This window comes from Annulohypoxylon truncatum, assembly GCF_022578515.1.
Source record: "Annulohypoxylon truncatum strain CBS 140777 unplaced genomic scaffold F4807scaffold_11, whole genome shotgun sequence".
Classification (NCBI taxonomy): Eukaryota; Fungi; Ascomycota; class Sordariomycetes; order Xylariales; family Hypoxylaceae; genus Annulohypoxylon; species Annulohypoxylon truncatum.
The window spans coordinates 726,633-751,851 of NW_025953797.1; the positions used below are offsets into that span (position 1 = coordinate 726,633).

General features: G+C 48.2%; 8 protein-coding genes across 8 annotated transcripts; 5 read left to right on the plus strand and 3 right to left on the minus strand.

Moving 5' to 3' along the window:
* The first annotated feature begins 10 nt into the window (after positions 1-10).
* F4807DRAFT_421208 (DUF1295-domain-containing protein) lies at positions 11-1,798 on the plus strand. Its single transcript, XM_047997570.1, has one exon. The coding sequence runs from the start codon at positions 689-691 to the stop codon at positions 1,544-1,546; it is 858 nt and encodes a 285-aa protein (XP_047855537.1). The 5' UTR covers positions 11-688; the 3' UTR covers positions 1,547-1,798.
* F4807DRAFT_421212 (SNF5-domain-containing protein) lies at positions 1,799-4,397 on the minus strand. The gene is made up of 2 exons (XM_047997571.1): positions 2,371-4,397; positions 1,799-2,319 (listed from the first exon to the last, which is right to left on the minus strand). The coding sequence occupies exons 1-2, from the start codon at positions 4,024-4,026 to the stop codon at positions 2,224-2,226; spliced, it is 1,752 nt and encodes a 583-aa protein (XP_047855538.1). The 5' UTR covers positions 4,027-4,397; the 3' UTR covers positions 1,799-2,223.
* A 546-nt stretch (positions 4,398-4,943) lies between these two features.
* Positions 4,944-8,176, minus strand: F4807DRAFT_47489 (alpha/beta-hydrolase). Its single transcript, XM_048003077.1, has 2 exons — positions 6,180-8,176; positions 4,944-6,125 (listed from the first exon to the last, which is right to left on the minus strand). Exons 1-2 carry the CDS (start codon positions 7,894-7,896, stop codon positions 5,179-5,181), a joined length of 2,664 nt encoding a protein of 887 aa, XP_047855539.1. The 5' UTR covers positions 7,897-8,176; the 3' UTR covers positions 4,944-5,178.
* A 2,875-nt stretch (positions 8,177-11,051) lies between these two features.
* Positions 11,052-12,559, plus strand: F4807DRAFT_47475 (sterol desaturase family protein). Its single transcript, XM_048003076.1, has one exon. It carries the CDS (start codon positions 11,297-11,299, stop codon positions 12,293-12,295), a length of 999 nt encoding a protein of 332 aa, XP_047855540.1. The 5' UTR covers positions 11,052-11,296; the 3' UTR covers positions 12,296-12,559.
* A 135-nt stretch (positions 12,560-12,694) lies between these two features.
* Positions 12,695-14,014, plus strand: F4807DRAFT_421218 (ubiquitin carboxyl-terminal hydrolase). The gene is made up of 2 exons (XM_047997572.1): positions 12,695-13,261; positions 13,352-14,014. Exons 1-2 carry the CDS (start codon positions 12,886-12,888, stop codon positions 13,720-13,722), a joined length of 747 nt encoding a protein of 248 aa, XP_047855541.1. The 5' UTR covers positions 12,695-12,885; the 3' UTR covers positions 13,723-14,014.
* Positions 14,015-14,607: 593 nt separating this feature from the next.
* Positions 14,608-16,280, minus strand: F4807DRAFT_459252 (uncharacterized protein; the record flags this gene model as incomplete). Its single annotated transcript, XM_048001329.1, has 3 exons — positions 14,608-15,728; positions 15,788-15,814; positions 15,866-16,280. The coding sequence occupies 3 exons, from the start codon at positions 16,278-16,280 to the stop codon at positions 14,608-14,610; spliced, it is 1,563 nt and encodes a 520-aa protein (XP_047855542.1).
* A 5,085-nt stretch (positions 16,281-21,365) lies between these two features.
* Positions 21,366-21,755, plus strand: F4807DRAFT_47603 (uncharacterized protein). The gene has a single exon (XM_048003078.1). The coding sequence runs from the start codon at positions 21,414-21,416 to the stop codon at positions 21,669-21,671; it is 258 nt and encodes an 85-aa protein (XP_047855543.1). The 5' UTR covers positions 21,366-21,413; the 3' UTR covers positions 21,672-21,755.
* On the plus strand, positions 21,756-25,094 carry F4807DRAFT_47607 (uncharacterized protein). Its single transcript, XM_048003079.1, has 3 exons — positions 21,756-21,947; positions 22,007-23,335; positions 23,413-25,094. Exons 1-3 carry the CDS (start codon positions 21,839-21,841, stop codon positions 24,492-24,494), a joined length of 2,520 nt encoding a protein of 839 aa, XP_047855544.1. The 5' UTR covers positions 21,756-21,838; the 3' UTR covers positions 24,495-25,094.
* Positions 25,095-25,219: the final 125 nt, after the last annotated feature.

Here is a 25,219-nt window from a genome sequence, read left to right on the forward strand (position 1 = left end):
GGATGATGCCGGATCCATGGAGAGGACCCCTATGAAGCCATCAGGTTTCGGAGTTTAGGAGACCAACCCCCTTGCCTGGCCAGCCTAGCTTGATTACCCATCTAGGTAATCATCTACCCCTCCGGGACCGAGTACCGTTGCCGATCAACTCCGTAGGAACTGAAGCTCTCACCAAACTTGGCGCTTAATCGGCCTGCTATCGCTCGAAAAGCATACAGCTCCGAACGCCTCGAAAGCCCCCCAACTCCTTGGAGGCGTTCCAGAACTATGTAGGTAGTCAGACAATATATGCGACATTTGGAGAAGCCCGATACCAGACGCTATACTTGACCTAGGTATGCACACCGCAGGTAGGTGAGTGGTCTTTTCTCTGGACCGTTTCGTCGGGGATCCGGTTACACGATCCACACCGGAGTCTTATATTTCTGTAGCCTTTGTCCAGCCATTCGGATGCGCTTATCCGTCTGTAATTCGGGTATAACTTGAAGCCATTGGCCTGCATTTGACGGCTTGATTTGATGTCGACATCACCATCACATCACCACCAGCATTAGCTAGAGACTAGGCACACCGGCATCCATACATTAGCAAGAAACCATCGTCCCACAAATCCGTAACTCCTAATATCCAGCTTTTGAGCCCATCACCAGTAGGAAACAGTCGCTTTTCCCATAACCAGCCACCCACCATGCCCGACTCCAGCAAGCCCCCGCCGAAGAAATTCGACCTGATCAACCGCGGCGAGCGCAAGCCCACGCTACTAGGGACCCTAACCTTCGTCGGCCTACGCATCATGGACCTGCCGCTCCAGCACGCGCTCCTCCTCCCCGCCGGTCTCGGTCCCGCGCTTCTCTCCAAGCTCGGCATCACGCTCTCCTCGACCGCGACCACGCCGGCCGGGCCCCTCAGCACCGGCATATCGTACCTGGACGTGCTGGGCCACCCGACGAGCGCCATCCTGATGCTCTTCGCGCTCGGGTCCAGCGTGAAGCAGATCTACTGGCAGCTGTTCGTCTCCAAGGAGTCCTTTCCCGCCCCCGCGGCCGCGGCGGTCGCCTTCTACAACAGCCTATTCAACGCGCTGAACTCGCTGCTCTTCCTCGCGCTCTTCACGTCCTCGGTGCGCTCGCAGCCGCAACTCGGCGTGCCCGCCGCGCTCTCCGTGACCGGGTCCGCGTACAACCTGCCCCTGAGCACGGTGGTGGGCGTGTGCGTGTACGTGTTCGGCATCATCCTAGAGGCGGTCTCGGAGAGGCAGCGGCGCGACTTCAAGGACGCGCCCGAGAACGCGGGCAAGGTGTGCAAGGTGGGCGTGTGGCGCTGGTCGCGGCACGTCAACTACTTCGGCTACTCGCTCTGGCGCGGCGGCTACACTATGGTCGCCACCGGCTGGATCGGCGGCCTCGCCGTCGGCTCCTGGCAGATGTGGGACCTCGGATACCGCGCCGCCGGCGTCATGGACGACTACTGCACCAACCGCTACAAGGAGCAGTGGGCCCAGTTCAAGCGCGAGGTGCCTTCGAAGATCGTCCCCGGAATTTGGTAGGGTGTGTTTACTGTTTACCACCTACCTACCTCTCTACCTATCTCTCTTACCGGCTTTTGACTGCCTATCTTGTTGTTAAAGACGTGGGACCCAGTCACTACTAAGGTGGTTTATATATCCATCACATACCTATTTGAGATCCTTCCTTACCTAAGGCAGGTTTCCTGCAATAGCCAACTGCAATAGACTTAGCGCACTTTACGCGTATACATTAGATTAGCATGCAAGAATGAAATTCAGTTTTTTGTTAGTACAGCTGTCAATTGTGTACGAGCTTCGCAAAGCTCGCCGTGATGTCCATGGCTCTCGCGTCTTTCGCCTGCAACCTAGTATACAAAGCACAGCACATATATGCTCTATCAAACCACCCATGCGTAAAGCAAGCTAGCTTAACCATCTGCACCCTCGCGCAAGTCTTCGGGCGAAGCGATGCGTCAAGTGGTATACACCGTAGCCAACGACTCCTGGCAGGTGGGAAAGTAACACAAAGGAGCCCCGTGATATACGCAATCCCGCCTAGAAACGCCTGGTATCGTGAATGCAACCATTAAATCTTAAGTCGATTTGCGAGTTCTCTTAGCTCTCTTCGCGGGGGAAGGTCTCTCTAATTTTCCCTTGCTCTTTCGTTTCTTCTTCTTCTCGGACTGCACGACAGTCGGAGCATTAGTTCCAGATTCCTAAAATGGACGCATGTCCGCCTGGTGTAGATTCTTGGTCAATCGGGGCAACGTCTTGGTCTGTTCGTAGAGTCGACCGCAATTGGCGCAGAGAGACTAGAGGACTAATTAGCGAATGATGCGTATCAACTGGATAGATTTACTTACTCTGGGACCCCATGGCCCGTCTCTGACTCCCCACACACTGGTTCCCCAGATACGACAGTGGGTACAACGCCAGCCGAGTCGTTCCTGGTCGGTGAGCGTGCTGCCTCCGCCTCCACCGTATCCTACATCCGGTGTGATTCTACCGCCCGGAGTACCGGATCGGCCGAGTGGGCTTAGACTTCGGAATCTGCGCTTCTTCTTCGATCGTTCTCCGCGTCCCATCCGCTCCTCTTCGACCTCAATACCCAAGCCAGGCACGCCACCTATCATGCCAGCATTGCTACTGAATCGAGCTGTCTCTCGGCGAAGACGGCGGATCTGTCGTTCTCTGTCGACTTCACGCTTCTCAATCTCCTCCTTAGATAGTACTTCGATCTTTGGCTCCCACTCGTCCGCAAGATGTTCGTGGTCGTATCGCCAACCGGCGTCACCTCCATGGGCGGCATCATTAGGGTACTCCGTACCGATTCCACCCCACCCTGCCACCAGACCACCGGCCTCGCACGCTTCCTTCTTGAGGCGCAACACGGCCTCATAAATTGCGTGGGTTAAAGCCGGAACCCATTCGCCAGAAAGACCCAGGTCGGCACACGTGATTTTGGCGAACGCCTCGGCGGTACCGGGCGGGTGCAATAACGACCATTCGAACTTGTCCGTGTAAAGTTGAGAAGAAAGGTTGACATTTAGGGAAACGATGCATCGGTAAGTGTCATCGGGATTCAACTCGTCAGAATCGGCGGGAATTGGCGTAGCACTGGCTGTGATCTCGTTAACCTGGAGACGGCCACCTCTTGGAGTATCAGCACCAGTATCTAGACTGTTTCGAAAGGGCGTCTCGGGGGCCCGTATTGAATTAGGTAGAGGAGTGGCCGGGGTGGCTGGGGTATCGCGGAAGCTGGCCTGAGGGGCTAATCCCAAGCCGTTCGTAGGTGCCTTGTCTTCCGAATGGAAGAGAGGGTGAAGAGCAACACCAGCATACTCTTCTAGTTGAGTTCTGATCTGCTTGCTGATCTCAGCAGCAATGGCGGCTGAGTTGGGGAGATCCAGATCTTGGACGAGAGTGAGAGCGAACTGATCCGTCGTCATCATGGTCTCATGCAGGTTCCACAAGAAGATATCTCTCAACTTGTATGGGACTGTCATCTCTCCTGTTCGATACAAAGCTGGATCCATATTCGGCGGGGGTTGAGTAAGCCCTCGAGGGACCGGGAAGGGTGCCATAGGCATGAATGCAGGAATATCGACATCGATACGAATAGGAATAAGCGTCACTGGTAGTAAGGCTTGGGCCTGGCTGCTTAGGTCTGATCGAATCTTATTCTTCATGAACCACTCCCTCCAGATGCCCTGGACCTCGACAGGCGCGTTGGTCTCCTTCCCAAACTTGTCGCTTGGATCTATTCTCGATGCGCTGTCTTCACGTCTTAGGCTACGCAAGCCTGTAGGTCGCCTTCGAGAATCCTCTTCATCATCGTCGTCGTAATCGTAACCATCCTCGGCGTAATTGATTACGGTGGTGCCACGCTTCGTTGTTCGCGATACCGGGCCGGTGGGTGCGGTAGAATGAATTACTGGAGAAAGAAGAGAATTGTTGTAGACGCGCAAGCGCGGCGCATAGGATGAGAGGAACGCCTGAGGAGTGCTTCTAGCGTCCATGTTGTATTGCGTTCAATTCACCTATGACATCTTAGGGCGGTTGTAGATGTGAAGATTCGGTATTGGCAACGCGCCAAACACGACGTAAGAGATGGAGGGAACAGATAGGACTAGATGGGATTAGATAGCCCTGGCGGACTTCAGAAGTAAAAGTGCAGTACAGTGCAGTAAGTCGTGTTTTTTAAAGAATAAAAGCGGTTCGAATCCGCAAGACTCACTTGTATTGTTGTGCGTGTGTGTGAATGTGCGGTTCAAGGTTGGAATGGAGTAGATGGAATTGAAGAAGTATCCGATAAGTCAGAGGATAAGTCTATGCCTTGCATGAGCTTGAACTTTCAAGGCCCCGTTCTGTCGCAACGCGTCTCGTAAAATTTACAGAGGGAAAGCGCAAGAACCCGGGAGCTACCTTAGTTTGCTTGGTTGCTAGGCTAGAGAGAAGGGTAAATCACGTGGGGATCCGGGGTTTAGCCGCTCATACCTTGTTGTTTTAGCGCATTTCGATATGGACCGTGCGTTAATGTACGTACTGGGTGTGTATGTAGGTGTTGAGGATTGAAAGATAGCCTTGTATGCCGAGTGGATGGAAATATCAAGGATTCAAGAGCAATAAGATCAGAAACAATAAAATAGAAATACGAGACGAGGATGACTATGTACACGATATGGGACTGATTATGGCCTAGCTGGGATCCCGACTAGGAGTAGGAGTCACCATAGTATGATTGTCTACCTACCTACATACTTACAACTTTACATTCAGTCACCGCATTTGTTGATCACGAATTACCTGGTCTAGTGTAAAGGGTATAGCTAGACATTACGTACTAATACAGGCTTTTAATAAGCCGTGACTCAAGACTATTGGTACACCTAAATCCTCCTCACTTTTCAAAAGCTCGTTATTCGACAACGCTAAGCTTTGCTCTCCTAAGCCTAAGTTGAAGGGGCCTCACAGACATGAGCGTCGCCAATCTCCTTGGCGTATATATAAAACGACAAAAAAAAAACCAATGTCCCCTTGTGTGGGATCCCTGACGGCCATTAAGTTCATGATAGAACGATCCATAATGCAAAACTCCTATTCGCCAGGGTATGATCCAAGCCAGATTTGATGTGGCAGATGATTTCCCCCAAGTAATTCATCATCGCTTTTTATCGGGCACTTGCTCGTACGCTCCTGCCTCGCTCATCCGTCCGCCGGTTTGAATTCGTGAGTACCATCCAATCCTCCCACTCCTTACTTATTTCCATCAATACCGAGCTCATCACTGTGGCGCTAGCCATCAACCCATGCCCTTCGCCTTCCAGCACACGAACCTCACATCTCCGCATAGTCTTCCCAAGCCACTTGACATTCTCAACCGGAACACGAGTATCCCTACTGCCGTGATGAATAATGACGGGGCGCGTAATGTCTACATAACGAAACCCAATCGTGTGCCTACGCTCCAGGCAAACAAGCAAATCCACAGCAGGATTTGCGCCGGTAGTAGCGAGTTCCCAGATCGCGTGAGTAAGTCGCGTATCATACGTCATCTGCCTCTCCTTATCCGCTAACGCGTCGGCGGCAGCTTCGATGATAGCAGCCTGAGGGTTGAACTCCATGTCGGCTGGACGATACTGGTCCATGTTCTCGCTAGCGGAGGGTGGCAAGCCCTTCCCGCCCGGGTTCTCTTGTATAATGTTCTCTTTATCTAAGCTAGGCGTAAAATCTCGGCGATTCCCTGCGGTCGAATCACGTGCTGAAGGAGCAGACGACTTTCGCTTCCCACGCTTAGGACTGTTCTTCGGCAATGAGCTGGTGATCGAGCTGCTAGTGGCTGTCATGAATGAGCTATTCGCCGCCTTGAGAAAAGGGGTTGGTAAGGCACGAAGAATTCGTTGGGATGTGGGAATGGCGTTAGTAGGAGGTAGAGCCTGTGACGTGCCGAACACATTCATCTGCGACGGAGGTATCCATGGAGCTAGGAGGTGGATACGACCACGAATATGTTGTGGCATACGAAGCGCAGTAGCAAGAGCGTATATCGCGCCAGCAGAGTGCGCAAGTATCGAGAACTTGGTAATTTTAAGCGCTTGACAGATTGCGTAGACATCGTCTGCAATTCATTAATATCCACATGTAATTATCATCAAAAGGGAAGTAGACATACCAGGCCAGCTAAGGGGTGTCGCCGTCCCGTCAGCATAAGCCTCGCTATCACCAACGCCAGGTCGATCAGGGGTGATTAGTCGCAATTTGAGCGTCAACGCTAGCTCGTCATAGAACGCAGTGATGTACCTAGTCAGACCCATGCCAACACAGCAGAAAACGGCCGAGCCTTCAGCGTCGCCGACCTCAGAGAAAGATATCATACGACCTGTTTGCGGGTGTCGGATTTTCTGCGACAGTCTTGGCGAACAAAGATAAGACTCAACGGCATCGTCAATGGAATCAGCGCTTGCAGGTCGCTCGTAACCCACCGTGGGCTCGGGGGTAGTGGCTTCATTCCTTCTATCAAGCTCAGGGCTCTTGGCTCCAGCTGAGAGACGTTTCAGTCGTGAACTGCTTCGTTTAGGCTTGATTATATCTCCCGGGTCTGGAGTCGTGCGGCCCGACTTTCTACGGTCGGTACTATGCGCGCTGCGCCTCCTGCTCTGTGATACCGCCGGAAATGGAGCGCCGTCTTCAAACGCATTCGCATCTGTCGAATACGATCCTGAGCGCTTGTGCGCATAATTATTTCCCTGGCTCCTTTTAGTAGAAGATACGCTCGCTCTTGTAGTGTGTGGCATTTCTGGTAGAGGGTCGTCTCTCCTCTTCCTCGTGTCAACTTCCGAATTGGCGCGACTTGTATGTCGGCGCCTTCCGCTAGAAGGATCGCGCGAGCGAGTATGTTCAGAGTCCTCCGGGATAGTATCGGCGAGTCCGCTATCGCCTTCTCTCTTCCCTCGTGAAGACCTATGAGACGACCTTTTTGCGTTGGTTCCCGTCTTGCGCAGGGAGGAGTCGCGCGCGGGAATCGGCCGCTGGAGGCTAGAATCAAAATCAAGGGATGACGGGCTGAAATCGTGCATATTTTCTTTCGTAGGTGAATCGCTTGGTTCTTCACGAATCGGAGTGTCGGCAAGAGTTGTATCGAGCCTGGGTGATACGCCGCCCAAGCTGTTAGATTTAGTACCAATTGACCCAGTACTTGTCCGCCTCTTTTCCGAGTCACTAACACGTAACCTTTCTTTTGAGCCCATGTACATCAGACCTTTACTACTACGAGCCTGCTTCTTTCCCCAGCTGTCGTGCGATCGTTGTTTACGCAACTCAGGGGTTGGCGGAAGCCCACGTTCAACCGAAAGGTTCCCGATGCTTCGGGTATCATCATGCGACGAAAGCGATCCCTTCGACGACGGCCGAGACGAGCTGCGCAGGAGGGACTTCAGCCCGCCTGATGTTTCGCGACGCGGTGACTTGGGGGCGGTTAAGGGGGAGAAGCCGGACGGTGGTTTCGCGGTCCGAATCGTGGGGGGACTAGCGGCCAATTCGTCGAGATCGATCTCTTCTTCCTGCAGCCTGCCGAGCTTGTGATTGAAGGCGCCGTAGTCAACGCCGAAACTGCCTTCTCGCGGCGAATTCGGCGAGTTTGGTAGGGACAAACTTTGGCCCTCGAAATGCTTGTTCGCCGGCTTTGAAATGACGGATAAACTCGTGATTAAAGATGATATAACTTCAGGAGAAGCAGCAGGTATACCGGCGCGATCTTTGTCGTCGTCACGCAGATGAAGGTGCATAGAAGGATCGATGACCTTCCTGCGGGATTGTTGGCGAGTCTGCCGGGGAATAGGGGGTAGCTGGTTTCCGGTAGTTGACTTGTTAGATGCGGCGGAGTAATCCATGGCGACCGGACGCAAGGAAAGGATTGGATCGAAAGCTGGCTGACAACTGAACAACTGGGGCTGTCAATGTTTTGCCTAATTGCGTCTGGTCTTACCTGCCGATGTCTTGTTTGCTACAGCCGGGCGCGAGCGGTGTACTGCCAGAACGGCGTGTACAGATCCAAAGCAGCAGCGGATGCAGCAGAAATTGTGGAGGTTCAAGGAAAGGCCAAGGGAAGGGAGGTCAGACTCGACGGGCTGACGGGATGCGGATGCAAGAAGTTGGGTCAAGAGGTCAATACCGAGACACACCTGCTGCAGGTCCCAGACTTGGGAACATGTAAAAGGCGCTTAGAGACCGGGGCCTTGTAGCAGTAAACTGCCCGACTGCCAATTTACTAACGCAACTGGGGCAGGTCGATTGACTGTCTCGAAGATCTGACTCGCACGTACATTACTATGTTCGTATGTATGTAGTTGTATATGTAAGACAGGGAAGGGGTACGGAATGTACTGGATGTACTGGTTAAATCGACGAATTGGAGCTTAGTGGAAGATTGCGAACTCTGCCTAAAAGAAAGAATGAAGAAAGAATTGTGTCGATTCGTATTGATGAAAAAACCTCAACCCCGGATTCGCAATTTCCAGAGAGCAGGTCAAGAAGGAGGGAAAAATAAAAGTTGCTCTGAACAGAAAGATTTAACTCAGGGGAAATGGAAGTGGGAATCTCGGGCGATCGAATTATTAGGTATATTATTATTATTGGACAAGGCAGGTAAGGTAGGTCCAATTAGGTACAGGATTGCACGGATTGCACGATAACGGCTTCCTGTGTGAGTGCTGTGTGTGGTGGTTTAACTTTCTAGATTTTCTATTCGGAAAGTCTGTGTCTGTGCAGTTCCAGTCCCCCTTCTTGCAGCAATAATAGCGATACATATTGCAGGGCATTGCAGGTATTCTGTGAGGTAACCCCTGTACGATGCAGGTGCCTAGCATCACTTGTAGTTTCTGCGGGTTGCGGGTGATACATGGATGTTGGAGGTACTTATCCGAATGTACCTTGTACGATAGCAGGTATTAGAAACTTAAGATATCATTTGAGCAGCTGCAATGGTTTCAACGTTATTAGACGTTCATTCCTAAGCTCCCTTCGTAGTACTTTGCTTTGCTTTTCTTCATGAAATGACAGGAAGTTGGACAGATATATCACAACGCGGCCGCCGCTCTTAATACTCTTGAACCCGGTCTATTTCCAGATCGACATGTCTCTTTACTGAACTATTTACTCCACTGGTGGAAATGCTTGAGAGGCTGAGCCCAATTGAGATTAACGCAAGACTTGGTCTCTCTAGTCTCTCCAATCATTAGAGTTTAGCATTCCCCTGAGAAGACTTCGTTTTTCCGCCAGATTAGATTTTCGGTGAAGTAAAACGGTCAACGAGCTATGTATCAACAAGTACAAGCCACAGAAGATATAGAGGCAATGGATATGAATATATTAAACACATATACCTATTGCAAACGCTTTCGTTTCAAGATATGTACGTCGAGTGGTACCCTATTAAAGTATGTGCAGTGTGTTGCAGCTGTAACGTCCAACGTTTATTCGTACTACCAAAGATAGTAAGCGAGAAGGGGATAAGAAGCAAGTCGTACCGCCTCAGCTACTTTCTCGGAAGCATATGGCGCGAGTCGATCGCTACGTAGAAATTGCGTGAAAATTGTGGGAAAGGGACGAGAGTAGATATAGTTATCCATAAAACAGAATGACGGTGAATACAACCCGCCAAACCAGTAACATCGGCGACGGTGACGATGACGGTGAAGAAGATCAACTGCCTTTGAATTTGACTTTAGGCGACGTGGGGTTGTGGAGAATGAGAAAAGAGGAAGGAATTGACGGTTTTTATTGGCGGGGCGTCATCGCAGGAGCGTTGCAAATCAATTGCTATATCTTGAATAATATTTAAGTTGAAGTTTAAATGTTGTGACCGTGTTTTTCTTTCGCTTTTACTTGCCCACAGCTAGCCACTTACATGCGCATACACAATTCAATCTGCAGGATTTAATAGACGATGTATCAGTCCATGTCATATACGAACCGACTCTTGTCCCCATAATGAGAATTCCAGCCGACTATTTAACCGAACACATTTGCAAGAAGTCGCAAGAATGAATCATTCCTTTGTTGGTCCCCCCTTGGATTGCCTACTCGGCGCAGAAGAGCCGCTTGGAGCTTCCAATTTACATGCATTAATACGCCGGGGAGGATATCAAGCTGCGGACGCCACGCGAATGACAAGATGCGAAAGCCCTTGAGGTTTATGGATCGATTACGATTCCTATTTTTGACAACAAGCCGACGGCTCGTCCTAAAACTCTAGGAGCTATAGTCTTTAAACCCAGTCCAATATCCTACGCTAATTGCCTTCTCCAACGACAGGGTGATCCTATGAAGCTGCAATCCATATTCGAAACATAGCGACTAACAGAACTTGTTCGAAAACTCCAAGCTCGCCATCAAGTATATGGACGTTTCAACAAGCTGGTAGAAGACAAATTAAGGTCAAGAAAGCTGATGAATAGAACTAGACCACGTAGCCAGCAATCACGCCGTTTTCTTCGAATTCTATGTATGTATGTATGTACATGGAAGGCCATGGGCCCATGCCAGAGAAAAACGTCGTCACATTTTCGCGAGATGATAGCGTCGTAACAACCCGGACTCCTTCCCACGATGATTTGTCATTTTCAAGGAATTTCACTGAGAACGTTGTGACCAAATCTTATGTGACATCTGCACGTGGCGGCAAAGACTTCCCAGATGAGACATACAACTTCAATCGACCGTGCCAGAGTCCCATCGTTCGAATTTCAGTGCACTCCAGGTATTTCGAGAAGCAGTGGAGTACAGATTCCGCGCCTTATTAACCCCTAAACCCCCTGGTCGTCTTAGCATCTTAGCATCCATGGATCTTAGCTAAGCACAGGTTCCCGTTGATGCCCCGCAATCAATGTCGTTCCACAAGCTGCAATCGCAAGCTCGGACTTCAGATTTCCCAACGACCTTTTTTTGGCCCCTGCCCGACACTGACAGCTAGGGAGAGCCTGCAGAGCCTGACAGGGGGACGGGATTCAACTCTCAGCGCAGCCAATTAAGCCGATGACAACACGACATACGTCACTATTTGGCTGCGCGACAGGTGGCGCACATCAGATCAGGAATTCGGGATGAGGCCCAAGACATCCAAAATGGATGATATGAATTGGTATGGATGAAAAGTTTCCTCACAAGTAATTTTTCGGGCTATATGATCGATCAAATTCCTCGATATACTTGAAAAATCAAGTATATATACCGAAATATCACGAGTTTTACCTACTATCGCGTTTGCTTCAGTCAAACGTCTATATCGCCAACATGGATTTACTTCTTTCCCTTCCGATCGTATCGTACTTCGGCGGACCCGTGTTTACCTCGTGGTCGGGTTCAATGAACCTTCTGTTCTTCTATATGACATGGACCACTCTTGTTCTGTCGCATTCACCTTTGAAGATAGAGTTGGTCGGTACCCTAGCTGTGCGCATAGTTTTCTGGCTAGTTCCCTCGCTTTTCTTCTTGATATTTGATTCACTACTTCCCAGCCTCGCGGAGTCTATCAAGCTCTACGGCTCCGCATCACTGCCTCGGCGGAATGCCGTCTCCCTACTTCGGCAAGTTTTACTCGCCATCTTCAACCTGGCGCTCAGCACCGCGGTGCAGGCCGGGATCTCCATAGGTGCAGGATCCCTTTTGCGCCATCCACTCTTCAAGACGAGCACGAGGCTGCCACTGCCATGGCAGATCGTGAAGCACATTTGGCTGCTATATACCGCCCGCGAAGTTTTGACATACTACATCAGCCGATATATCCTACACTCGCGGGGTAGAATAGCGAAGCTACACAAGACATACTCGCACTCCCGCAAGAACGCTGCCCCATATGCGCTCATGCTATACACGGACCACCCGCTACCGTTGCTCCTCCAGCGCACCCTACCTGTATATCTGCCGGCCATGGTCATACAGCCACATCTACTCACCTATTTTCTATTTACAATCCTAACGACGTTAGAGGAGATGCTGTCTATGTCCGGCTACAGCATGGTACCGGGTATCATAATGGGCGGCATCACCAGACGCACCGCGACACACTATGCCAGCGGAGGACGCGGGAATTTCGGTGCTTGGGGTCTGCTCGACTGGGTTAGCGGCACAAGCCTAGGCAAGGATGTCGTGGAGGATATAAACGACGAGGCCGAGAAGCACCAAGTTAAGGAACGGTCGCAGAAGGCCGCGGGTGATGCGGGTAGCGTGATGCAAGACAGCATCGACGGGCTCAAGAAGGTTCGCAAAACCCGGAAGAAGAACTCGGACTAAGGACACAATCTTTCGGGTCTTAAGGATCGTAAATTAGTAAGGGGGGTTTGATCTATAGGTGGTGTCTAAATGTGAAGCGATCAAGGGATCGGCTTCATGGAGTTTGGCGTCTAGGGCGGCATAACTAGGAGATACACATCCATGGTTGTATGGGTACGAGATATATGACGATAAATGAGTACACGGAAATATTAGGACCAAGAGAACAGCCTAGTATCATCTAATTCTAAACGTTCATTCAATTTAAGTAATATTTAAGTGACATTCGCGATATAAGTCTACAGTATTCCGACCGTCAAGACAAATGTGCCTTATCGATAAGCCCACACCAACAAAGCTTTAGCTAGGTAAGTAGAGCTGAGGTGTGGCGTCATACTGCTAGCTGCCTTCACTACCCCTGTTGCTAGCGGGGCAATACATATGGATTATATTCCTACCTTCTCTTGACAAACCCACCTCCCCAACGAGATCACATTCGTTAGATCAAGTTGAAACTCAGGCGCTCGATCTCCGTATTACGAAATCAGTTCTTCTTATAACAACAGAAAGATCCACAGACACAACAGCCAACCAAAAAAAGGAAAGAAAAGATGTCCGCGGCAACGAACCCCGACCCGTCGCCCGGCTCGCTCGCCTTCGTGCCGCTGGAGGCGAACCCGGAGCTGATGACCTCGCTGCTGCACAAGCTGGGGCTGAGCCGCGCGCTGCAGGTGCACGACGTGTACTCGATCACGGAGCCGGAGCTGCTGGCCTTCGTGCCGCGGCCCGCGCTCGCGCTGCTGCTCGTCTTCCCCGTCTCGGCCACGTACGAGTCGGCGCGCCTGGCCGAGGACGCCGGCGTCGACGAGTACGCCGGCTGCGGCGACGGCGAGCCCGTCATCTGGTACAAGCAGACCATCCGCAACGCGTGCGGGCTCATGGGCCTGCTGCACGCCGTGTCGAACGGCCCGGCGCGGGGGTTCGTTGGTGCGTATCCTCATTTCTCTTTCCCTTTCCCCTTTTCCTTCACCACTCCCCCAAACTCCTAAATAAATACTAACCAACTAACCCACGCAGAACCCAACACCCCTCTCCAAAACCTAATAACCGCCTCCGTCCCGCTCCCGCCCGCCCAACGCTCCGCGCTCCTGGAGCAGACCCGCGAGCTCGCGACCGCGCACCACGAGGCCGCGAGCCAGGGCGCGACGGCGGCGCCCGACGCGCGCGACGACGTCGACCTGCACTACGTCTGCTTCGTGAAGACGGAGGACGGCACGCTGTGGGAGCTCGACGGCCGCCGCAAGGGCCCCATCGCGCGCGGCAAGCTCGACGACGCCGAGGACGTGCTCTCCGAGAAGGCCCTGCTCTGGGGCCCGCTCAAGTTCCTCGAGCGCGGTGGCGGCGATATGCGGTTTAGCTGCGTCGCGTTGGCGGGGGCTTTGGAGTGATGGTGATGATGGTCGTGGTGTGGGACTGGTTAGGAATTTTATGTCGTGGGGAAGGGCGTTGAGTGTTGTTATCTACAATCATGGCGTTAGGATGGGGAGAAAGGGGGAATTCATTCTGCTTTAATGGGTGATCCATGCCTACTCGCGTACATGGTACCACGTCGGAATCACGAAATTATACGAAGATATTTCATGAATTGGTTGGTTGACCGATCTAGTTCTAGCCTTGACAGAAGCAACGCGAGCAATACTGACAATTTCGTGATACCACAATGGCTTTGCTAATTACCCACACAAACATTCTGAAGGGCATTTATAAGTATCAAGATATCCATCAAGTTTACCTAATCCATCAAACCCCAAGATATCCCCATCCCTTGATTTTCTAAATTGACTATTGCTCGCAGACCTGGGTTTGTACGCTTTGTACACTGCCTAAGTGAACTTCTACGGATCCCGTGCTGTAGGTTCGCATGGCACTAATACATCGCTCGTATTTCGTTCGCGGAGAAACTTCTGCGAGGCGAACTGCAAGGGAGGATTTCGGTAAAATGGGGTGATTCCAGAGGAAATGAGTGATGTGGAGTGAGCGGAAGCGATAGGGGTGTCATTATAGGGGAAATGTAGTGGCAAGAACTATGGCCGCAACAAGGTGACTCAAGGCAGAGAGCCGGCATCAGTGAAACTGGAACACAGGCATACGCTGCGGGTTCGTGATGGAACCCGTGTGAACAAACAGGAATATGAAGGCAAGACGTTGTGGCAATACTTCCCATTCGGCTCGGGCTAGAGTTAAATCTAGCAGTGTCTTCAGGTCAGTATACATTATCAGCTATGTACTCCATCGGGAACAAATGTGACGTTAAGCTAGGAAAAGCAGACAACTTACCCTCTCCTTAACCACGATCCGTTGCGTTTTGCAAAAGAAGGGGGCGAATCCCCTACCGTGAACCCGAGCTGCTCGCACCACGGAGACACGCAGCGGCTCACTGGGCCTCTATGAGGCGAATAAGCCTGAGAAGGTCGTGTAGCAACGATGTCAGGGGTGGAAATCGGCTCTAAACTGCGAAGAATATGGTTTTGCATGATAGACAAAGGCCAGTCTCTATTTCCATCCAAACCATGATTTGCAGGGCTATCATTCTCCAGCTGCTTCTCAGGTGGAGCCGGCTCCTCATTTTGGCTAGAGGGATTAGGCTTGAGAGGCGGAGCCTTACCGACTTCTGGGTTTCCCCCTTCGGGAGAGTTTAGGTCGAAGTGCTGGTGTATGTGTCTGTCGATGTGTGCTGCGATATGATCGATCAGTTCCTGTTCATCCCAATAAGCGGTGCTCTGGCTAGCTTCTCGTTCACTAGGAAACCCATTTCCATCTGTCATGCTGAGCAATCTTTTTGCCGCATCAGTTAGTTCATCGAGAGAGGGCAAGCCTTGCCAATTCTCCAGCGAGTCCCTTAGGAAATCAATCGTCCCCTCCTCTTCCGGATGTTGACATATATGACAACCAAGTTGTGGATCTGCCTCGGCGGAAGCCGTCCCTTCGGCACCAGCGGGTAGATCCGGGGGAGAAGAGGCGGTTTCTTTCCCCTTATTTTTCTTCTTGTCTTTGCTCTTACGACGCTGTTCCTTTTTCGCTGCCTCCATCTCCTTCTTGAGCCTTTTCTTTTCTTCCTTTTCCTTGACTTTTCTCTCCTTGTCAGCCTTTCTTGCCTCTACCTTCTCCTGCTTCGCCATTTCCTTTTCCTCTTTGGATTTCTTCACTTTAGCCGGCTGAGGTTTAGAGGGAATCGGAGGGACTGGACGAGGTTCCGGAGCAATACCTTCCTCTTTTGCAGGGGGATTTCCCCCTTTGCTATGGTCTGGTTCCCTTGGCTTCTCAGATGATTCGACCATGCCTCGAAACATGTTGAATGCCTGCTGAACTCCATGAGCAACTTTCTCCTGTAGTGTTTCGTCATTCGAATCGTCTGGCACTTTCTCCTCTTTATCCTTGTTAGGGGGTGGTTTATCTTATAGAACAGTATTAGCCAAGTCATAATACCTTAGATAGCTATAGTGTGCGACTAACTATCAGGTGGAGCATCGGCCTTCTTTTCTGTATTCTGTCAACCTCTAGTGTTTAGCTATATTCGAAGGTAGAACCAACCTTCATCAGGAGCTTTCGGGGGAGTGGCAAGTGGCTCTGGCTTAACTGCTAACGACTGTTGGCCGGTATGCGAAGGTGCTTGAGATTTTGGAGATAGCTTAGGATACCGCTCGTCCTTGGAATGGTGAGCAAGATCATCCAATTCCGGCTCAACAGGATCCCCATGCCAACTACAAGTATCATCGGGTATGCAAAGATGAAGCTGCTCATCGTGAGTGATATCGTCGAGCTGCGGCTCTGGACTATCACCTCGCCAGCCGCATTTCTCAGCAGACTCAGCCTTGGTGGCATCAGTCATGGTGGTTCCGTTTCCGTCAAAGCTATACGGGAAGACGTTGGCGTCCTTGGAACCCGCTGCAATGATTTCTTCGTCTCGAAGGAATGCGTTGGGCCCAGAAACGGGCAATTGAAACATTGCACCGGGTGTTACATCTAAGTATTCTTATGTGTAGGTTCTGCTAGTATAGGGATAGTTATACATAAGGGATAGCGAATATTTGCGATGGGGTGGTAGTAGGTGAGGAGGAGAACATTTACAGTTCTGGCGTTCCAAATAATTCCGTTACTTGACTTATTCGACTTGAGTGTGCTATGGAAACACGAGGCAGGCCCATTGCTCTTCCAACATTGATGATTATGGGAAGTCGCAACTGGCTAATGGCATTTGCTTCGTCATTTTAGGATAGGGTTAGGAAAGAGTTAGCTTATAACCTACATACCTGCGTCGATCCTAGATATAATATCAAGGGTAGCAGCTACACCTTTCTATTATTGCTAGGTAAATGAAGGTACATAATCGTTATCCCGATTTTACGTGTGAAATTTAATTACATAGCCAATGACAGTGACCCTATTTTACTTCAGTTTGAAGGGGGTATTATTGATATGAGGTCAGTTTAGATCATATGTAGGTAGACACGTGGCAATATGAGAGAACATTTCCTCTCTATGTGCACTTTTGAAGATACATCATGGCAAGTCCCCTGAACTTGAAGGCATCTAAGAGTTTATTCAGAAGATCAATAGATCATCTGACCCTCCCTTGGCCCAAAGTGAACTCTTAACACTTTCAATCGTCAAGCTAGACTTTGGCCAACTACCTACATAGCACATCTTACGTACATGTATATCTCTGGGAAGTTTCAAGACAGCGACGGTGGCAAACTTCTATTAGCTCCAATACGTTCATCGAATTTTACTAGCAATAAATATCTCAGAATACTATTTGATATTTCTGACTTCAAGAACTGTACGAAATGCCTAACGGTTGATACCTATTGACTGAGCTAGCAACAGTTTGAATTTACTCTGAGTAAGCTTGATAGTATCACACCTCCATCCCTCTATTCCTCCAACCCCCTTTACTCATACGTTCAGTCAAACTGTAACGCAGCTATATCCAAAAAAAAACCGTCAGGATTGATATACATCTAAGCTCGAAAAGTCGGAGGGGCAATCAGATCATTCCGTATATGTCTCATGGTTGTTCAAGTAGTTGTAGGATTCGGGTGGGCTGAGTCATCACTCTAGATCTTCATGGACGACACCCATAATATAATCCTACAGTTTGCTTATGCGAGACACATAGGGGGCGATGGAGTATCTGAGGCTGTGGCGGACACACGCAATGCTCGCCGAAAGGTGTCTTATCGCCGACCCGGTTCTATATATACATAGTACTCTTGCGTCGTACGTTTAAGCCACATACGACACGGCGGCCCCTTACAAATTATCTGGTAGTGGTACTTAGCACATCGCTATTAGGTACTAGATCAAGCTCATAAATATCTGAAAGCTGAAAGCTGAGTGCTGAAGATAAGAATACAAACACGGACAACGCGAACAAAGCCCAGAGGGCCCTAGATTCAAGACATATCTAATGCGGCCGCATCTTGAGTAAGCCAACAACGTGCTCAACGTCGCTGTTCACGCGGAGAACGTTATATGCAAGAGAATTTTTAGATGAATAGAGGCGCAATAGCTGGGCGATACCGCAGCCCCATTCGATCTGCCCAATTGCAGTCGCGGGAATAACACCGAGTACCTAGGTGATGTCTTTGTTATAATTAGAAATAAATCCCCTTGGAAACCATTTATATGAGATTAGGAACGAGACGCAAACACCTCACACATGGCTTCTGAGACATTGTAAGTCAACCCGCTCAGCCAGCCACTCGGAACCGCACCTGAATGAACCGACCCAAAGGGATGGCGAGGTGTCTCGATCCCGGGGTTATCGTTGCTCGCGTATGCCTTGCTAAATTAACCATAATTATCGAAGAGCCGTGCTACTGTCGCTTATATTTACTGTGGAATGCTCTAGTATCTGCCATAGTATCTTTAGTCGACGGACTAAGCATCTAGGCAGTCTTCAACAGTCTTCACTAACGTAGACTAGGTAGTAGATAGAATGTAGGTTATTGTCGTATGCCGACAGCCATAATGTACCCCAGACTCACCGAGTTCGTGAAGACTTTAGGACAATCAATAGCATGTTGACCTGACGTCCCATGACACGAAAGTATATATGCCTTACCTAAGAAGTTATATGTAGACTTAATTTCGATGTTTCCCTCTACATCGGACCTTTGCTGACGATCGACCATCTAGAATAAACTGCCTCATTTCTTGTAATAAGGTGGCGTTGGAGCTCACTCTAGTTTGAACAGTAGCCCTGGGTAGTTTCGTGACAACGTAATCGATGGACGATGGTGGACGATCTGATAAAAACCAGTCGGCATATTTAAAGAAAACAATGAAGCTGTCGTCCACTTTTGATCGCTTACCGTGGATATTAGAAGCGAGTACATAGCTCACATGAAAGTCACCCCTGTACCTGAGCTAAAAATTTAACCTAATATGGGAATAATTGTCGGTGGGGCGCAGGGATTGAAAAGGTCAGTGATTGGATGCAGCAACAGCGATCATACCCCACCCGTTTAGCTGAACTTAATAATAATAAAAAAGAATTTATTTTTAAAGTTTAAATTTAAAAATATAAAAAAATAATAAAAAATAAAAAAAAAATATAAAAAAAAATATATAAAATTTATAATAAAATAAATAAATAAAATTATTTTATTAATTAATTTATAATCAATTTATTATTAAATAATAATTAATGGTTAATTAATTAATAATTAATGATTAATTCATTAGATATTTAATAAGCAATTCTGAATTTAGTTAGCGTGCCGCAGATCCGGAATCAAGCGGTACATCATCCACTATACAAACCCCCATATAATCTTAAGTATTTCCTAAGCCCCTCCCACGCTAAGGCCACAACAACGAATTCTTGACTTGAATCAATTATTCCTAAACCAAAACGTCTTCAATCGAGTAAAAAAGGATATCACTTGAAAGCTAATCGAATAAACTATTAAGTGTATGAATTGCATGTATTTTATCTTCGGATTGAATTAGCTAGCTCAGTTGAAAGCTGAGCTCTTGTCGGCGCGGTGGTTTCGGGGGCTTCAGGGGAGCTGTCGCAGTAAGAATGCTGGCTCAGGGTTTAAACCTGAATAACTCAACTGAATCAACAGCTTTCAAAGTGCAACAAGCTTTATTGGATAAAGCCTTCAATGCGATTTCAATTAATATAAATTATAAAAGTATAGCATTTATTTTCGTGGAGGAACAATTGATAGAAGATAGAGGACTTTTCGAGCGGACGATGGAGGGGTTGAAACTTGAAGAGTACTTAGTTTTGTATATAGTTTTATATAGCAGTATATGTACCGTTCGAGCGCTAATTTTTAGCTGCGGCTAACTAAATACAGTAAATCTAGCAAGGATTACATAATAAATCCCATTAATGTTTAATTAATTAAAAATTAATAAATAATTAATAATAAATTAATTAAAAATTAATAAATAATTAATTTATATTATAATAAATTTTTATAAATAAATAATAATTTTAATAATATAATTTTTTATATATTTTTTATAATTTTTTATAATTTTTTATAATTTTTAATTATTATTTTTTAATTTTTTTATTTAAAAATATTTTATTAAATTCAGCTAAACGAGGTGTCGGGGATACCTTGACGCGTTACCGTTGATTTTTCCCTTATTAGGTTAGCTGTTTAGCTCAGGTACAGGGGGGGCTTTCACCTGATCCAAGTACTGATTAGAAGCTGACGGACTTGAAGTCCCGACGAATTGAATCTCCCGAAGCGTTCGGGTAGCTAGCCGAATGCAGGTAAGTCCAGGGTCCCATATTCTGTCTATGCGTACATCAGCATAGTGGATTTTTCAGGGATGGTGACGCTGAACTACTGTATGTATTGATCCCCCTTATTCCGGGTCTGCATCTTGACACTTTGATGTCATCTTAGATAGCCACCGCGTCGACTATTGCTTGAGCAAAATCGTGTTTGTACATTGATGCGCGATAAATTCGGCTATCAATAAAAAGAAGGGTAGGATATTAGGATTCGAGGGAATCAATAAGGTCGAAGGTAACGAGGATTTAATTGGCTAAAGCTAGTTGTTCCTTGGAAGTTGCAGATCGGCTATCGTCATCAACGTCTGCTAGGTACCGTAGGAATTAAACACGCTTTTGCAAGGATTCTACCCTTGTTGCGGAGGAATGATGAAAATGCGTTTAAATCCTAAAATGCGACACGCTGATTGCATCGTTGTATCATGTGTCTGTCTTGGTATCAAATCCATTCTGTAGGTGGTGTATACCATTGTCCCTCGCCTTGATTTTGAAGTTGAACTTTCTGGAGGACAACCTGGATATTGTGTAGGTGGGTGAATCTCCAGATTATTACCTTTTGACCCTTGACCGAAGTAAAAAAATCCGTGTTAGCTCCAGGGCTTCGGCCGCAATAAGCAAAAATTCTCCACCGATGCTGCGGCTAGACACCTAGGTCTATTCACCACGGGCTGCACGGGTGAAACTATCGAATGAAGTCCTGCAACACATGGAGATATTGCCTAAACTAGGTCTTTAGTGGCGCCTTATATTTCATGTATGTATAAAGCAGCGTATAAAAGAATAGATAGATCAGGTCATGGAACAAAGGTAGAACATATTTTCATCTACTACTACAGTCAACTTAGCTACGTTGAAATACGTATAAGAATCCTTGGCAAGAGTATAGGTGTGTACTATGTATAAATGAATTTGGCATATGGGTGTTCGCAAACGACAAACGAAACATCCTGAAGTCGGTTAGCTGCGCCGGTTCATGGCGTGCAGGGGTTGCGGCGTGTGTGGTTTCCAAGGTTTCGCAATCCAACGCGTCTTGATAGCCAATAGGGTCTAGAAAGGGTGTTCGAGGGGGAGGTGTGGGGTTCGAACTAGGGTTGGACAAGGGTGATAAAGTGGGTTTATTACAGCCTATGTGGTAGCTACAGTATCACGCAGTAGTGCAGTAGTGGAAAAAGAAGCAATACAAACGCAAGGTACGACGTGCAGAACATTTTAGCTGCAGAATGATAGCAGTTACCACCTTAATCAACGAAGTTTACTACGGCAACTACGGTAGTTACGCCCGCACATGATACACGGATATCACCTAAATCACCTATGCAAATCATTGATCCATGCCTTCCATTTCTTCTTCTCCATTCAGCCTTAAGCTTCTCAAAGTTCCTTACAGTTATCCGGGTACCCTTGCAGCCGGTTCATCTCCCCTTAAGCTTCATCTTCCTCCCCTTCCCAACTTTTTCTTTCTCCAGACACTTTCATTCTGCAGTACCTAATTCTTCCACTTCCTTTCTTCTCTCGTCCATTCTTACTCTCGTTTCCTTTTCCGCATTATACTCCTTTTTACTTCTGCCCTAACTTGTATCTAGCATGTGGTGAAAGCTGCACTTATTCTCTCACCTTGACCCAATGGAACCCCGCGTACTAGTAAAACAACAGCGAGACGGAGCAAGCAAGGGATAGTTATTTACGTTTATTCGATAGCTTTGTCGCATTTACACATGGAGAATATCTAAATATTCAAAATGGGTTGGCTGAATTTCTTATCAAGAAAGTCTCCTGTTAACAATCAAGATGATGGTCTCAAAGCACAAGCTTACCATGAGACTGTGGCTGCGAATCCTCCAATCCGCGGTATGAGCCGAGTTTCCATCCCAGGAATCTGGTAAATCTCCGAGCTGACCTATCTCAAGGCACCTATCCGGTAGCTGGCAACGGCCCCAACATTTTGGAGAGTTTTCAGAAAGCACATCCGCATTTAAAAGATACCAATTCCAATGCTTCTCCCGCGCCGCATCCTGCAATTCCTCCGTTTCTCGAACGCCCTAACACGGCGCCGGCTCATCGATCATCGGAAGGATCTGCACGACCAAAATCACAATCAGCGAGCTCAGTAAAACCACTACCACCTCCCAAGAAGCGACACGGTCCGTATAAGCTCCCCTCGAAGTTGCCGGACGAACGTGGCGACGAGATTGCAAACAAGTTACTTTATAGTGTGCCATCCCCAACTTTCGTCCGCAATCGCAATTCTTCAATTTTCAGTGCGGACTCAACATCAACCAGGAAGTTCGTTGACCTCTTGGAAGCTCAATCATTTATCAAGCCGTCTGACTTTTACGGTCGCGTCAAGGCCACCGGCGCAAAGGACTATGGTGAAGATGTTGCAGACCGCAACATTGGCGGGCAAAGTTCTAGTGTTAACCCCACGCAGACCGAAGAAATCTTCAAGAAGAATTTCTCATTTGGCGTCGATAGCGATAGCAAGGATGTCAACCGGCCGCCATCGTCAAGGAAAAGACATTCTGTGGGATCTGGATTACGAACCAAGTCGATTAGTTCCAACTTTCATAGCACATTGCCTGTGATTGTGTCCACGGAACTCCCGCAAGAAAACGAGAACAGGAACATAACAAGCCCGGTTCGAAAAGCTCCTCGCCGAAAATCTTTGCATTCATATGTCCCCCCGTCTTCCGCGGAGCTCTGCGCAGACAGGCCGAGCAGTTCTTCGAGGGCAAAACATGTGGAAGGGACAGGGCTCCCCTCTTTTCCTAGTTCCCTTCAAGAGAAAGCTCGGGCTGTGGCTCGGGAGGATTTTAAACACGACTTATCTGTGGACTTAAGCCAAGTGATCAAGCCAATACGACCGTCGAGAGATGCCCGCGAGATTCTAGCTCATGGACAGGATTCAGACGACGATATTTATTATGAATGTAACGATTCTAGACAGGACCCGTTAGCTCGGGTAGACCAATACCGATCCACCAAGGGCTCTTTCAGGCGCGAATCCACACCAAATGTACCGTCTTTGACTGCGTTCAAACAGGCATCTAAGAGTGGAAACCTACAAACGCCTCAATCACCCTATTGGAGACGGTCGACCATTCAGAACAGCTTGCCGGGGGTAGAGGAAAATATACATATGAAGAATCACGATTCGCCAAGACGTGGATATGAGGCCGATTTTGATATCCACGACTCATTTCGTGAATTCTCATCGTCACACATTGTGGAGCCATCAGGTTAGTGCTTCTGAGATTCGTTGTCCTGTTTTTTTTCCTTTCCATTTATGCGATTGATGTATTGACGTATCTTTCAGAGTCGAGATTGGCCCACAGCCGTCCTAACAGTAGAGATGAACGGAATTATCGTAATCGAAATCGAAGTGCTGTTTCTGTGTCTGCGAAGAGCTTGAAGCACACTGGAATGGGAGATGTAGTACCAGAACGAGGCAGTAGCATTCGCCGTTGGTCGTTGACCTCTGAGACGGGAGGCTCGACACAGAGCTCGAATCCATTTAGGCCACAATCTGGACATACCACAAACACATCTGTCGACCTTACACCTCGTGCCCCATTGCCCAAGACTATTGAATCTCACCCAATGTTTCTATCCGAAAGCAACCGTGTGTCACCTGAAAATCGATCAGAGATTGATACGCATGAGTCCTTATACCACGAAGTTGACCCTGAATTACTACCAGGTTCTAAACGACGACGACCCTCTATAGATTTTGTGATCGACGAAGATGCCTCGTCAGTTGATTCTTTTGACAACCCTCAGCATTCTGCTGGCGAGTTCGAAAAAGATCTTCTCTTCCAAGGCTACGGCTTCGAAGGTTCTCAACTACCAGGGCTTCCGGGCTTATTTGATGCGGGACCGTCGAAACCCAGAAAAGACCTGTCTCAACGAACACATTCGTTCTCCGCATACAGGGACCAGTATCATCTTAATGCCCTGAATTCCCATCTCGATGTTCTTCCGTTGGGCTCTCGGTATTCGGCTCGATCTTTACAATATACATCTCGCCCTACATCGTCTCGACTACGAATGCCGGATTTCAGTGATAGTGATTCGGAATCTGGCGGCGATTCTGAACTCAAATATGACTCCGAAGAAGAGCTCAATTTTGACATCCCCCTGACACGCTCAATTGGGTCTAGGCGCCAGTCCTATAGCAGCAGACGGCGATTCGAAACAAACACGGAATCGCTAAGGGAGAGCGATACCGTATTTCCCGACATGTCAAGAGTCGCGCATCTTCGTAGGGAGACAAAGACAAAGCAGCGCACGAGTACTGGCTCGCTACGCAAAGCGAAAGGTAAAGGGAAGGCTACCGATATTGGTATTCCCAGGATTGGATTAGATGATCCATCAAATTATGCAGATATTGAGTCATGAGATGACGAGAATTCTCATTTGCATTAAGGCGCGTTGGCCAAGTGTGCGGCGCACGAATACCATTACATAATACCCTTCTTTCCCTTTTCTATTATTCACGCGGAGGTTATCAAACTAATACCTCTTTTCGGCACGCATACGATTGTAATGACTATTGTTATGGTTTAATGTTTGGCGCATTGAGCTGAGGCGGTTCGAGGCCCGGCGAGGCTCAAAACCGGTTTATACCCCCTGACACCGCGGATGGGATCCGCAAACAACGAAGCACGAGAAGAAAGGTCCATTGCCTTCTAGGCCATCATAGACGGGCGGTGGTAGTTCTTGATTTATTACATGTTCACATAAAGCCCCTAACGACGCATAATCACATACATGTTGTACCTAATTTACGCCTTGCTACGCTCCTCATTACCCTTCTTTTTGTTACCCCCAAGATTTTGCATACACGCGGGAGAGAGAGAGCCCGTACGAATCATCTAGGACTTTACTACGAGATGAATAATAAGAGGAAATTGCTTAATGAATTCATGAGGTTGGCAGAGTGATAGGTACCGTGTAGAATTGTGTGAAATTACGCTTAATAAGAAATTTCATGGTCCCTAGTAAGAGAATTATTACCACAATCATAACCCCTGATCACAACTCAACAGAAATTACGAAGATTGTATCAATTCTTAAAATCATCGTGTTTTCTATTCTACCTAAGATAGGAGACTTGCAAATTA